Consider the following 13,603-nt stretch of genomic DNA (forward strand, 5'->3'; position numbering starts at 1 on the left):
TGGCAGTTACAGTTTTTACTCGTTCTCTGTTGTCAGTAGGTTTCAGTGGTTCGCTGTATTCCATGTACATGGCAGCTTCCTGACGTTGACGAGCAATGAGACTAAAGAAACCAGGAAGTCTGCCTCCATGTGGTCACCTGTGACATAATTATCACAGTGAGTAATAACGAATGAGGCTTCACATGGGGGTGCTGCTGTACCTGTAGGCATTTACCACAGTATGTCATGCCTAGTGTGTATTCATTTTACTTACATCTTGAAAATATTTCAATCCATACTCATGCAACTATTATTATTTTAAGGTATTATCTTTTAAATGATTTTAGTAATTTCTGTCATTTGATCGGTATCAAATTTCAGATAACAAGGTGCAGTGGGGTAGCCGAAGGCCCGGGTTCGATTCCCTGGATGAAACGTGTGGAAATAAACTCACTCACTTATAGATAACAAAACATGTATGACATTAACCACAATTTACACATATATTAAGATATACAGAACGAAAGAAAGTGAGTAAATGTGAATCTTTTAAATGCCAATAAATAAATTAAAGAAGAAATGGATATTTTTAGACGGAGACACATGTGTGCTTGGGATCTTAGATGTACAGAATTTGGGTGATTGTTTTCAACTTATTAACGATTATGTTTCTGTCAAATCGATTTTCCAGCGTGCAGTGTCTTTTGTGGTTTCATGTAAGCCAGTTCATTCATGGGTTTGTCACATAGATCATAATAGGTCACGTTTGCTCGTCAAGCCGAGGACCTTGATTCGATTCTCCACAGGCTTACCCCGTGTGAAGTCCATTTTTTGTGCCCCTTGCCGATATTGCTGAAATATTGCGAAAAACGGTGTAAAACTAAAAAACGTTCATTTCAAATGAGAAAAATATGGAGCTTCAGAATGAGAACTTTTCAGAATACGGAAAGTTTTTAGCAGAGAGTATGTTACAAGTTGTTCGCTGGTCACGAGGAGACTGTGGGCTCAGGGAACACAAACAAATATCAACCCATGGTCCCATCGTGTCCAGTGAACAGCATATTTATCTTACCGAACTCAATGTTAATTTTGAAATGTTTTAAGCACGGGTATCGGATCGTACACTTCATCCAACCTCTGTGAATAAAACGAATATAATCTTGCATCTTGCTGTTTTGTCCTGCAGGTTTTGTCATAGTAAAGTAACAGCGGTGTTCGTGGTATTCACAGGGACTCAGTTTGAACATTTTGTCATTTATTGGAATGCGAGGCAAATGTTTTCGTAGCCATGGCTAGATTTTGCAGACGACACAAACTTCTCCCTTCCATCGAATTGAATTAAAAAAAATTCTATAATTTCCGAACATCATACGTGAGTAAATTTTATTTGGGGTAAGGCGTATGACCATGAAATACCGAATGAGTTACCATTGGCAACGGGGTACATCGCAATGCACCTCGCTTGGTGCATTGGATATAACAGAGGGGCGCTCAGCCAATCAGACTGCAACATTTATGTGTGAGATAAGATAATAGTGTATGTTATCAGACTGAATTTTGGTATGAAAACAAACATCTAAACACTGATGCTTCAGATTCGCGGTCGATGTCCATGAAGACCTGCCAGCATTATAAAGCGTTTACCCCTCCCCTCTTGAACCCTCATTCATAAATGAATGACGTCATGGGACTTGACACTTTCGCGGCCAGCCCTCAGAGAGATAGTCCCGAATTCTGCTGCCCCGGACAATATCACCGGATATTCGCTGGGGTAACCGAATAAAGTAAGTACTTCCATTAATCAATTGTGCTTTCGAAGATTTATTGATATGTAAACAGAGCTGGGCCAAGAGTAAGAGCAGTTGTTAAAACGGGCAAGCAGTGACAGTTTAAGGTTTATTTTGCTGATTTTCAGATTATTTTACTAGTTGTCGTGTTTGGTTTCAGCAAAATTCTAAATGTATGGTTGAACCTAGATAGAACTTTATAGTTACAGCTAAACCACTGCACCTCTCCTTTGCAGTAGCTGTGGGTGGCTTAGTCTAGTGGATAAAGCGTTCGTACGTCACGCCGACGACACACACTCCATTCCCCATGTTCACAATGTGTGAAGCCCATTTCTGGGGTCCCCGGTCGTGATATTTATGGAATATTGCTAAATGGATAAAATCACAAACGTGATAAAGTACAGACATAACTTAATCGCATCGTGGGCGTTTATACCCTGTGTCGGATACGGTAACGGAAGACAATGGATATTTACCAGAATGTACATGTACTCCCAACCACTACTAAAATAAAACAAGCGGGTTCCTATTCCAACATTAACAATGAAGTTAATGATGTGATGTTTGTTTGAAATTTACTCCGACATTCTGCTTACGTTACAAATAGATATGGACATATTGAAATACGTCTGTCACACTCTTTCTTTGGAAACATCTACAAATTATTTATTTCAAGCCAGAGACCCACTTCGCTTTCCATAGGAAATGTGTACTGTTTAATGCTTGAACTCTATTTTACAAACAAGAGATCTCCAGTAATTGCAATACTCCAGTGCTCTAAACGAAAACAACATCCTGCATTTGGAAAGTCATATGTCATGAATGAGCATTGTGAAGAAATTATTTCGTCGAATGCTCTACCGTTTAGTTAAAGAACGCATAAATATTTGGTACTCTTTTTCCCACTGCATATGAAAGACTTCTGGTTAGTCATAACGGAACACCATTTCGTAAAAAAAACCCAAAAACACTTGTGCTTAATTAATACCAAGCGCTCAAAAGTTGCTAAAAAGCCGTCTGCTTCTCTTTCCCTCGCAAACGAAACCGCAGACAGGTTACGTAACTCTGTCACCAGAGCCCTGCAGTGACGTCATAGAATGAACGATTTTCAGTTAGATGTATAGAAAACGGGTACAAAGCTCTCCATTTTGCTCATTTCTCGCCGTCACCAAAGACATGCCGAATTGTTGTGTTGCCGTCATTTGCTCCTTGGGGTCGGGTGATAGTGTCAGTATGCACAGATCTCCATCGGATCCTGTAGTTTGACAACTTAATATAAACAAAATACAAATATTAAAATTGAAACAAATTAAAGTTATAGGAGCAATGTCAGGCTATTACCTTGTTCGAGGAATGTATCCATCAATATCCATAAAAACGAGTAAGATATAATTCATCTGCACATTTCCCAAATGATGTATCTTTTAACAGTCTAACATACGAAAACGTGATGTATCGTTTCAGGTTTTTCGCATTGCTGTACAGTCATTGGTCACCCAAGATAGCACACCTGGCAACTAATTGCACAATGTGCGTAATTCTTTTAAACAAAGTAATTTAGTTAGACAATAATAAGCAATAAATCAATGTATTGGCTGTTAATCCTTTGAAAGAAGGGTGTTGTGTTTACATAGACACGGACACGACAGAGTGTATTCAGTATAGATTAGTAAATGTACATACGCAAACACTACCTTTTCACAAATCCCCATTTAAATCTGCATAAAGGTAATTAATCAATCAGCGTGTTATCGGTTAATCCTTTGATCAATCCAGACACAAGAAATGCCAAATATGGACCTTTTTCGGGTAATCTAAGTGGCGTTACCACTAATTATACCTGTTATAAATTCATTAACTGAGCATCAAGAGAATGATGACAAATAACGTGTTGGTTTATACCAGCTAACACGGATTACAGCCTAGCGACACCAAGCGATTTTGACAGAATCGTCTATGAAAACAAGGGTTGTAAATCGGAAACTAGGCAAAGTAGGACTCAAAACTAAATGATAGTAGATTGTGAGAACATATAGCTTCCATTTTACACAACAGCTGTCGCGATTTCAGGTTTGTACAAACCTGTAAACGAAATAGTTTAACCCCTGAAATGTAGACATTCTGCATAGACTCTCATATCTATAACTACTATTACGTCATGGAGACGCGCCGCTCTGATTGGTTGAAATTTCGTTTGCGGTTGCGAATTGTGCAGTGTTGTAAAAAAGGTCGATTTAAGGTAATTAAAGATCGAAATGAGCAGTTTTGATGAAGGCGTTTCATTTATAAGGGCCCCGTCGTTATAAAAACTGCAATACAACTGTGTAAAGGTTCAGTCCGTTTAAGTCAAAGTCAATATGTCATGAATCCTCGGTCAATGTCGATATTGACACTATATTGCGGTCTACTGCAGATATTCGATTCTCCTTTCGGTAAATAAGTGACTTAAAGCATGAGCTAATACACCTACTAATGAAGAACTCACAGGAAGTCGAATTAGCCAATCAGGTGGCAATCTATCGAATCTTAGAGACTTGTTTCTAAATGGTGAACACGTGTCATGATAATGCCTAAAACGAATACTGACCTTTTTGACTGTAAACTATTTTGACAAAGTTAGTGTGAAAAAGAAATGAAAAAAGACAGTAAAATCTGGGATGTCTACTAGATGCCTGAAGTAGTCTTGCCTTCCTTCTCAATGGCTTCGTACTAAAGTCTCTTCAGTGCCAGATGTTTATCCCGTACAGACCGTAGCTATCTTTCGTAATGTCCGGCTTGCGTGCGCCTTCGGGTCTTCTCTCTTTTTCGTTTTCGTAAGCGACTCTCTGATTGGTCGGTAATGACCTTCCTAACATGACTTCTTATTGGATGTCCGCAGATCGACATGCACTGTGAGCATTGAATTTTTATGTTAATTAGATTAAAAAAAGCATCGAAATATACACCCATAGTGGATATTTTCCTCGAATCGCTTACTGTTTCCATGTACTTTCTTTGGCAGAAATGGATTCTGTTACCACCTTGGAAATGATTGTGGTACGTGTATTACGGTTAAAAATATACCATCACAAATGGTGTAAAAAATCCCCTGTCAGCCAGCAAAACGGAACAAGACAAGCCTAAAACATTCAAATATTGTATGATTAAGCAAAGTGAGCAAGTTATACAGAGTCACAAGACCGATTTCAAATACAATACACATGAGACAAAATCTAAGGTAATGGGTCACAAATATACATAGCAAACTCAGCAAAGTCTTGATTTACACATAGAGTGAGAAAGAGTTATACAGAATGTAACACAGCGAGCGGTCAGGCAGCAGCCATGTAGATCAAGCGTTGTCGGAGGCAGGAAGACACATATACTGCAATCGTCTGTGCGTCCCTCGACAACACGGCAACTAGCAATTATGTATACATTCAGTCATTTCCTGAAAGTTCGAGCACATACGACCATCGCCACTAACGTGGAATGCTCTAGAACAGTAGAGGTCTCGTGTTTATGTTTTTCAAAGGGGGGTAACTCAAAAGCACTGCCTTACAGGCGTGCCGCTTAAATAATTCTCTGTAGGAAATGTGACCCATAATATCTAACACTAAATCTTAAATATTGTGACCCAATTACAACGACCACAATATATAATAATAAATATATAATAATAATTAATAACAACACAATTCACAGGAAATACATTCTCGTAACACGTGTTTAAAGGTCACATGCAACGTAAAATACAACTTTGCAGATTCTGATGCCTTTTGGTATGCACTTACCGAAACAAATCATTAAAAATGCCAATTCAACCTATAAAGTTGAAAAATAAACGCGATGAAAAAAAGCCCGCGAAATCGGAGTTCAAACAATTCACTAAATTTCCCCTAGCCCATGACGCATGCGCAGTGAATAGGCTCGCGGAGCTTGAAACAGTATGCCTGCCCGGAGTATGAGGTCGTGAGCAGTAGTGTAATCTTGGTTGTGTACACAAAGAAGTAAATAATCTACTCGTTACACATATATATAAAAAAAAAGAAAAAAAAGCAGCCTCTGTCACAGAGAAAGCTCAATGTCTGTTTATTGACACCTGTATGTCTGTCTGCCTGTCTGCTAAGGATAATATGCAATACACAGCTTCAATCATTGACCACGTGCAATTTGAACTTGACACCTATCAGATTATACGCTATAAACAAAATAAATTGATTTATGACTCGTGCACCCGAGTCCTGTCTCTGCCACATGATGTAATTAGGCAGGTGTGATACTTGTACACGTGACATGTTTTTTGTTTTATGTCTGTGGGTTGCAAACAAACCACATCCATTTTTGTTGTTTCAAAGGCATTTAGAAGTTGGTGGGATCAAACTAAAATGCTTTATGGTTCAACGTCTTTATTATACAAGGTCACAACGTTTCGACACAGTTCCTAGTCTCTTCTTCAGGTGAAGTTAGGGTAAAACTAAAGGGATGTAGTATATATACACACAACACTAGACAGATAACAATGGGTAACAAGGCATACAGGTTTCTATAAATTGATGTACAGGCTTCGATTGATTGATGTACAGGCTTCAACTTATGTACCGGCTTCAACTGATTGGCATGCAGGCTCGTATTGATAGGTTAACGAGTTACAGGTAAAGATGTTAAATGTTAGTCACTGAGGATAAGGTGGTTCCATGCATTGCGTAGGTAAACATCACCGTCTCTGTTGATTGAGGGCTTGTTCCGCTTGATTGGAATGGCTTCTAGAAGCTTCCGTTTTTTGAAGTCATTGGCCTAACTAATGTTCTGGTGTTGTCCCAAACAATCTTGTGATTGGGGTTGTGCATGATGTGTTCACATACAACAGACTTCTGATCCAAATTTTGAACTGATGTTTTGTGTTCTTTTAAACTGACAGCCATTGATTGACCAGTTTCTCCGATATATGTCTCTTTACCACTACATTGGATCTGGTAGATGCATCCTGCTGGATTGTTGCATTTAGGTGTTGTTGGCCAGCGTCCATTAGCTGATAGTAGCGTTTTCAGGTTGGTGTCGCTACTGAAGGTGACGTCTATTCCTGTTGTTTTCTTGATGAGACGGGTGATGCGATTTCTATGGTATGGTATGTTAATTCTGATGGGGGAAGGTTTTGGCTTAGTTGACTTAGGAGTTTCTTTCAGGGTCTTGGTGATGGTGTTGCTGACTAGATGGGGACTTGTTAAGGTCTTGGAAGGTTGATTTCAGGTGTTTTAATTCGCTGTGGAGGCTGTCAGGACTGCAGACCGCTTTTGCTCTTCGTGCCAGGATAGCTACTATGCCTTTCTTGATCTGGGGGAGATGGTTGGAGTGGTGATGAATATACTGATCCGTATGTGTTGGTTTACGGTAAACACTGGTGGCTATGGATTGTTCGGTGGAGAGGAATGTCCAGGAAGGGAAGCTGTTGGTGTGTCTCTTCTTCCATTGTGGACTGTATTCTTGGGTGTTGGGAATTCAAGTGTTGCAGCAGGTCCTCTGGATCTTGGCCGTCCAGGAGGGCTAGGACATCATCTACCTTGCGGAACCAATGCTTTGGGGTGAATGGTGCAATTTTCAGGTAGAGCTGGTCATCAATCAATCAATCAATCAATCAATCAATCAATCAATCAATCAATCAATCAATCAATCAATCAATCAATCAATCATCCCTTTAGTTTTAGCCTCACTTCACCTGAAGAAGAGACTAGGAACTGTCTCGAAAAGTTGTGACCTTGTATAATAAATAAGTTTTTACATCCAATTTATTTCTTGTGACTCGCCATACTTCTAAAATGCTCATCAAACAGATCATCTTTCTGTACACACAATGTGCCCTCAGCGTATCTGCAAATGAACCGGCCAATCGAAAGCCGTCGTTACACTTGAGTGCACCCCCACCCGCTACGACTGGGTTCGGTCTCCCGAAGGCTTCCTTTCGCGGGAAGTAAGCCCAAGTACAAAATATTGCATCTTTGAATCGCGATTGTACGCTTATAATTTTGTTTGTTTATTTTTTTTACAAGCAGCAATGTATATTATAAGTCATGAACAATTGACCTTTAAGCGTTCGTATGTCACGCCGATGACAGAAGCTACATTCCAGATGTGGATTTTAAGGAGTTATCGTGTCTCACAGACCGTAGGGTCTCCATTTTTCTTGTGAATTTTAAGAGATTTCAATTGTATGCCCCGTGACATGTTAATAAACTATTTTCCGTCTGTTTCCTTTGTATTAATAAGTAAGTGATATGAACTTATATGGGGGATTAAGTTTAAAGGTAAAGTTTGAACATACATGACTGTTTTCAAACAATCTTTAAAAACATATCCTCTAGTATGAATAAAGCGTCATTTGTTCAAACTCGGTCTTTACTCCTTTACGATCCAGGTTAGAACTGGCCTTCAGCAACAAATGAGAGGCAACTAACGGGATCAGGGTGCTGAGGGCCGCTGACTTTGTTGACACATGCCACCGTAGATCCATGCTCACGCTTTCATCACTGGATTGCCTGGTCCTGTCTTCATTACCTATAGACCGCCGTCATACAGTTTGAATATTGATGAATACGGCGTTAAACCACAAAAAACTCTCCACTCCTTAAGTGCGAATAACTGCAAAAAATATATACTCTTACAAAAAAGTAGGGGAATCTGAACTTTGAAGTCTGATAGAAAAAAAACCCCAAAACCCCCCAAACACTGAGGGACGTTACAATGATACTCATCTTGTGTATGCAGCATCATTTCACCACACGCAAACACAATGCATGGGAAGCATGTGCACAACGCCTCCCACACATACATGGGACGTCATTATGAATCTTGACGTTTTCCAGGCAGGTCGATAAATCACTGTCGGCAATTTTCCCGACAATTTTCTTGCATCTGTGCATGGTCAGGGTTTTCGAGGTCAAATGACACACTACTGACTGAAAATTGTAAACCTGAAATTTTCATGTCATACTCCAGTCATCCAACAAGGGGAATAACTGAATGAACAGCTTTGCTTTGAATGAAAATCCATGCGGTGATGCATTCTCAAAGCATCCATTATTACTGCATCAACATTGATTCAATCCCATGTATCTGCCAATTTCGACAATCGTACGTTAAAAGTACAGTTCCCCTACTGTTTTTGAAGAGTATATATTTAAGCATTTTTTTTATACATTTAGTTAAACGCGGATCTTGTTAGAACGATTTCCTCCAGTGTGTTATGTTTGTTTAGAGGATGGTTCCAGTAACGCGGACCTTGTAAGAACGATTTCTTCCAGTGTGTTATGTTTGTTTAGAGGATGGTTCCAGTAACGCGGACCGTGCAAGAACGATTTCTTCCAGTGTGTTATGTTTGTTTACAGATGGTTCCAGTAGCCCGAACCTTGTAAGAACGATTTCTTCCAGTGTGATATGTTTGTTTACATATGGTTCCAGTAACGCGGACCTTGTAAGAACGATTTCTTCTAGTGTGATATGTTTGTTTACAGATGGTTCCAGTAACGCGGACCTTGTAAGAACGATTTCTTCCAGTGTGTTATGTTTGTTTACAGATGGTTCCAGTAGCACGGGCCTCCCTGTTCACCCTGGCATGTCTCCTCGTCTCCGTCTGTGCTCAGAACTTTCCAGGTAACAACTGACAGTGTTTGCATGGTGTTGACGTCGCTTTGAACTGTAGCTTACTCAAATGGCAGCGTTAGACAATGTTTTGCTAAACAATAATGTTTAATTTTAAACAACACAAAAATAAATAAATAACGTATAAGTTCAACATCGATTATTTATATAAATGGTTTAATGTTCGGAAGTGTATTCGGGCCACGTTGAAAAAATGTTTTTGGTCTCATTATCTTCGGTATTAATGCATGCTCAGACATAGTTTATTCTTAAACTCAGTCGATGAGAATAAATTAACACTTTTGCATATCACATAAGCAAATAACGTATATAAGCTGTACACAATAACGATGTAAACACGCACCTCTTACAAAAGAACGTGGCCGGAGTATAAATTTAATATGTTTGAGTTCAGTTACGCCGTACACGTAAGCGTGTAAGTATGTCAGATGAGTAGAGATGGGCATTCTTCATCTAGTATCACAGACACATTATAATGTATATTACCTAAGGAGTTGAGATTTTACCCCGAGCCATTATGACGCGTTTGGCATACTTTATCGTATGGATGGCGGTGTTTGTATATAAACATTACAGACCATTTGGCTCAAAAGCGGAATCCTGCTCTAAAACTAATGACCATTAAATACTCATTGAAACGCTGATAATTGAGGAGGAGTGAAGAGAAGGGGACAGCCAGGCGTTCGAGAGACCGTTCGAGAAGCAGGTGCACAGGTGCCGACAAACCTTTTTTATTAATGAACCTGTGCTGTGCTGTCGATCGCTGTTCGAGCACCCTACTGTCCCTATCTGTGCAGTCCTCCCTCGTAACCTGTGTCAATATTATATTGATAGCTTGCTTATAAATTTTCGATATTTAGTACATGAATTCTGCAAGACTTCACAGAGTTTGCCTCATGTTTCAGTTATGATCTGTATCCAGCGTTTCAATGAGTATTTTATGTTTGTTAGTTTTCGAGTTAGCTTGCAATTCAACGGTCCGCTTTTGAGTCAAACGGACAGCAGTGTGAGGATTCTTGAGCATAGTACTGTACATTTCTTCACCTGTTCGCCATTTCTTTCAACAGGTCCACCGCCAGGGGCTGTATTACGAGGTGAGGCAGAAGACACAATCTTTACCATCAAACATTTCTTTTTCCTCACAAATCAACAAACATGTATTGTACGACTTAATTCGCTCTATCCATATCACTTGCATCTGTTACTCGTCCTTAAATTCAATCAGCATGGGGCAAGTGGGGATAGTGAAATATGTTTGTCACAAAATGTGTAAGTTTTTGAAAATGTATTGAAAATTTGAACTTTTAAAATTTCATCTAGTGGTTAATTTGGGATGTTGATCGAATCTCTTAGATTCGGAAATGCTCTGTTCCTAAATGTAAATCTAGTTAGATTAAGTTTCTGTAGGTATATATTTTGAACATCAAAACGAAACGCAACTATGTTTTCTTGTCAAGACGCTTTCTTTTATGAAATTTCATTTTTCCGAAAGTTGCGTTCCTTTTGCTGTTCAGTATAGTAAAGTTATGAGTGCAAAGGCAGCATGAGGGCATAAATGTATATGTGGCGCCGAAAGTCGAAATAAGTAAACCTTGTTATTAGTTAACGTACGCATTAGAATGAACGAACGTATTTTGGGGGTGTAACTGTGTACATATACATATGTCATAAAGTTGAGAACCAGTGAAGATCCGGGTCAGAATCCGGAATCGGGTGGTAAGGCTTGCTGTCACATCGCATACGAGTCGCTCGTGCGGCGTTTAAGAATGTACAAATATACAATATAAGAGACTGCAAATCGCTGTAACTGTGATCCCAAGACACAGTTTTTCTCTTAGTCGCTCTTCAGTGTCCTTCGCCGGGTGGCCCTAAAATATTAATTACTTCATGAGTGCTCTGTCCACAATGCTTATCCATTTCTGTCGTTTCAATAGGGGTCCATGTGATTAGATTTCAGATGACCGGAGGCAAGCGGCATGTGCATGCCAGTGTCGTGTTTATGTAATGATACACACCATCCATCAATATCATACAGTTATTTTCATCATGAACATATCAGAAGTATTTTGGGCTCAAAACCTTTCGATAACCACAGTGACTCATATGCGTGTGACCTTCCAAATGGGTCATTTATGTTCAAGGTCCCTTCCCGCCCGCTCGGCCTTCTTTGACCAACCGGGTTCATCCTCCGACTAGTGCGGCTGGGATGCAGTTAATGCGGCGGATGGCTGTGTCCGAAGCGGTGCTATCGAGTGACTACACCAAGAGGATGACAGCTCTCGACGCCATTCAGAACATTCCTTGTGTATTTCGAAACCCGGTATTGAAGTACCTTCTCATGGACTATATGGACATGAAACCACTGCGTAAGACATTCCGAATCTTAGAACTATACTTCGGTGGCTCATCCTCATCGTCATTCATTCCTGGAACCTTTTTTAACCCAGTTAAGTCGTCTTTATTAAAGAATTTCCGGAATAAAGTGTTCCAGATTAACTGTGTTGAGTCTAAGGAGGTTATTGTGCATAGCCACAATTTGAAGATGAAGTTAAAATAATAGAGTACGTCTGGGTTTGGGTTGGTGTTTTGGTAAACACTATTCTTTACAGTCAAACTCATATCAGACGTAAATTGGTACTCCGTTCACAGGATTTGGGTTCCAAAACATTTTACACACCTTTTAGCACTCCAAACTAGACACTGACGCTGGCTGAACAAGGTCCTACAGAAACATACAAATGCGCCAAAAGAAGCGTATTCCCATTTATTGAGTTCTCAAGCACATCATTTACTTACTAAGATACAGCATTCCCGACAGACATAAAAGATTGAAAGAACACTTTTTAAACAGCCACACACCTAATTGTCTTTCAATACTCACTGACACACAATAGCCTTCTCACTCTCCGACACGAAATATTATTCTACTCATGCTCACAGACAGTTGTATGGTTCTTTCTGGATCAACAGAGAACAATATCCATCAGCAACTTTTTTGATGAACCTTTTTGAAATCTTTTCTTTGAGAAACTATATCGTTCTTCCAAAGCTCGCAAAACATCTTTTAAATGTATCGTTTCACGTTTGCAATCTGATCTTTGTGTACTCACAGAGAAGCTATATCGCGCTTCCTGTCCTCACAAAACATCCTTTTCAATGTATCGTTTCATTTCTTAAATCTCTCCTTTGTGTCCTCACATACAAAACTGTACCGTTTTCCGGTACTCGCAAATATCCTTTTTAAAGTACCTTTTCATTTTTGTAAGCTGGAACACCACACGCAATCCTTCTTTGCACTATTATCCGTCGGCCTGCGCTTACATGAGATCCTTCTTCGTGATTCTTTTCAAAGTTTGTCAGCAAGGATGGCGGCTTTCTGTTCTTAGTGTACACAAAGCAAAAAGTTATCCATCTTCCAATATTCGTATAGGATCTTTCTTCTTAAATGTTTTCATATCGTGACCGGTATCCGAATTACGCTTTGCGATCCTTTGTGTAATCACAGCGAAACATTATCCTTAAAATATTCATATAGGATTATTCTTCATAACGTTTTCATAAGTAATCACAGAGAATGAACAGCCTCCTTTCACCTCTCACATTTTTCAAATTTTTAAGAAAATATGTATCTGTTTCTCAGCGCTTCCTGGATCAGTGCAATCTCAGATGAGCCCGGCGACACAGTTAATGATTCTCACAGACCGTGGAAGGAGGCTGCAGGCCGGGAAACTCCTCAATTCTCGCTGTGTGCAATCACATGACCGTCTGGGTGCCCTGATGTACGACATAGCCGAAGTCCCAATGGCAGCCAGCGCTCTTGCTGGCAGATAGGACACACACACTGACACTGTTCAGGTACAACGAGAACAGTCTACATCTTCCAGAAACATTCATTTTACGGATGGAATGTGTCGAAAGGTTTATTTTTCTCGGGGTTTGCGAAATGGAAGACGAATTATTTAATGTTAAAGTTAAAATGTTCGGTTTAAAATGATAGCGGGTCTGTATTCCATGTTGTTGCAATGGCTGTCCATGTAATGGCTGATACTCACAAATAAAGGTTTAGTTTATAGACCATGTGTGTATTTTACTATTCGAAGCCTGGATTCCGCTTTGGAAGCTTTGGAATTAGTCGTCGTCGGAATTCGAAAGCTTACACATCTTCCCATCCTTTTGGTGAATGGAAACTCACTGCTCGTATT

General features: G+C 39.7%; 1 protein-coding gene across 1 annotated transcript; it reads left to right on the forward strand.

The window, feature by feature from the left end:
* Window positions 1-1,672: 1,672 nt before the first annotated feature.
* On the forward strand, window positions 1,673-13,473 carry LOC137256341 (uncharacterized protein 3). The gene is made up of 5 exons (XM_067794117.1): window positions 1,673-1,763; window positions 9,317-9,392; window positions 10,469-10,495; window positions 11,543-11,767; window positions 13,042-13,473. The coding sequence occupies exons 2-5, from the start codon at window positions 9,317-9,319 to the stop codon at window positions 13,230-13,232; spliced, it is 519 nt and encodes a 172-aa protein (XP_067650218.1). The 5' UTR covers window positions 1,673-1,763; the 3' UTR covers window positions 13,233-13,473.
* Window positions 13,474-13,603: the final 130 nt, after the last annotated feature.

The sequence above is a fragment of the Haliotis asinina genome, chromosome 11 (genome assembly GCF_037392515.1).
Source record: "Haliotis asinina isolate JCU_RB_2024 chromosome 11, JCU_Hal_asi_v2, whole genome shotgun sequence".
NCBI lineage: Eukaryota > Metazoa > Mollusca > Gastropoda > Lepetellida > Haliotidae > Haliotis > Haliotis asinina.

Coding starts and splice junctions, on each gene's coding strand:
- LOC137256341 (XM_067794117.1), top strand. CDS start 9,317: ATGGTTCCAGTAGCACGGGCCTCCCTGTTCACCCTGGCATGTCTCCTC. Junction 9,393..10,468: donor CTGTGCTCAGAACTTTCCAG/GTAACAACTGAC, acceptor TTCTTTCAACAG/GTCCACCGCCAGGGGCTGTA. Junction 11,768..13,041: donor TATGGACATGAAACCACTGC/GTAAGACATTCC, acceptor TCTGTTTCTCAG/CGCTTCCTGGATCAGTGCAA.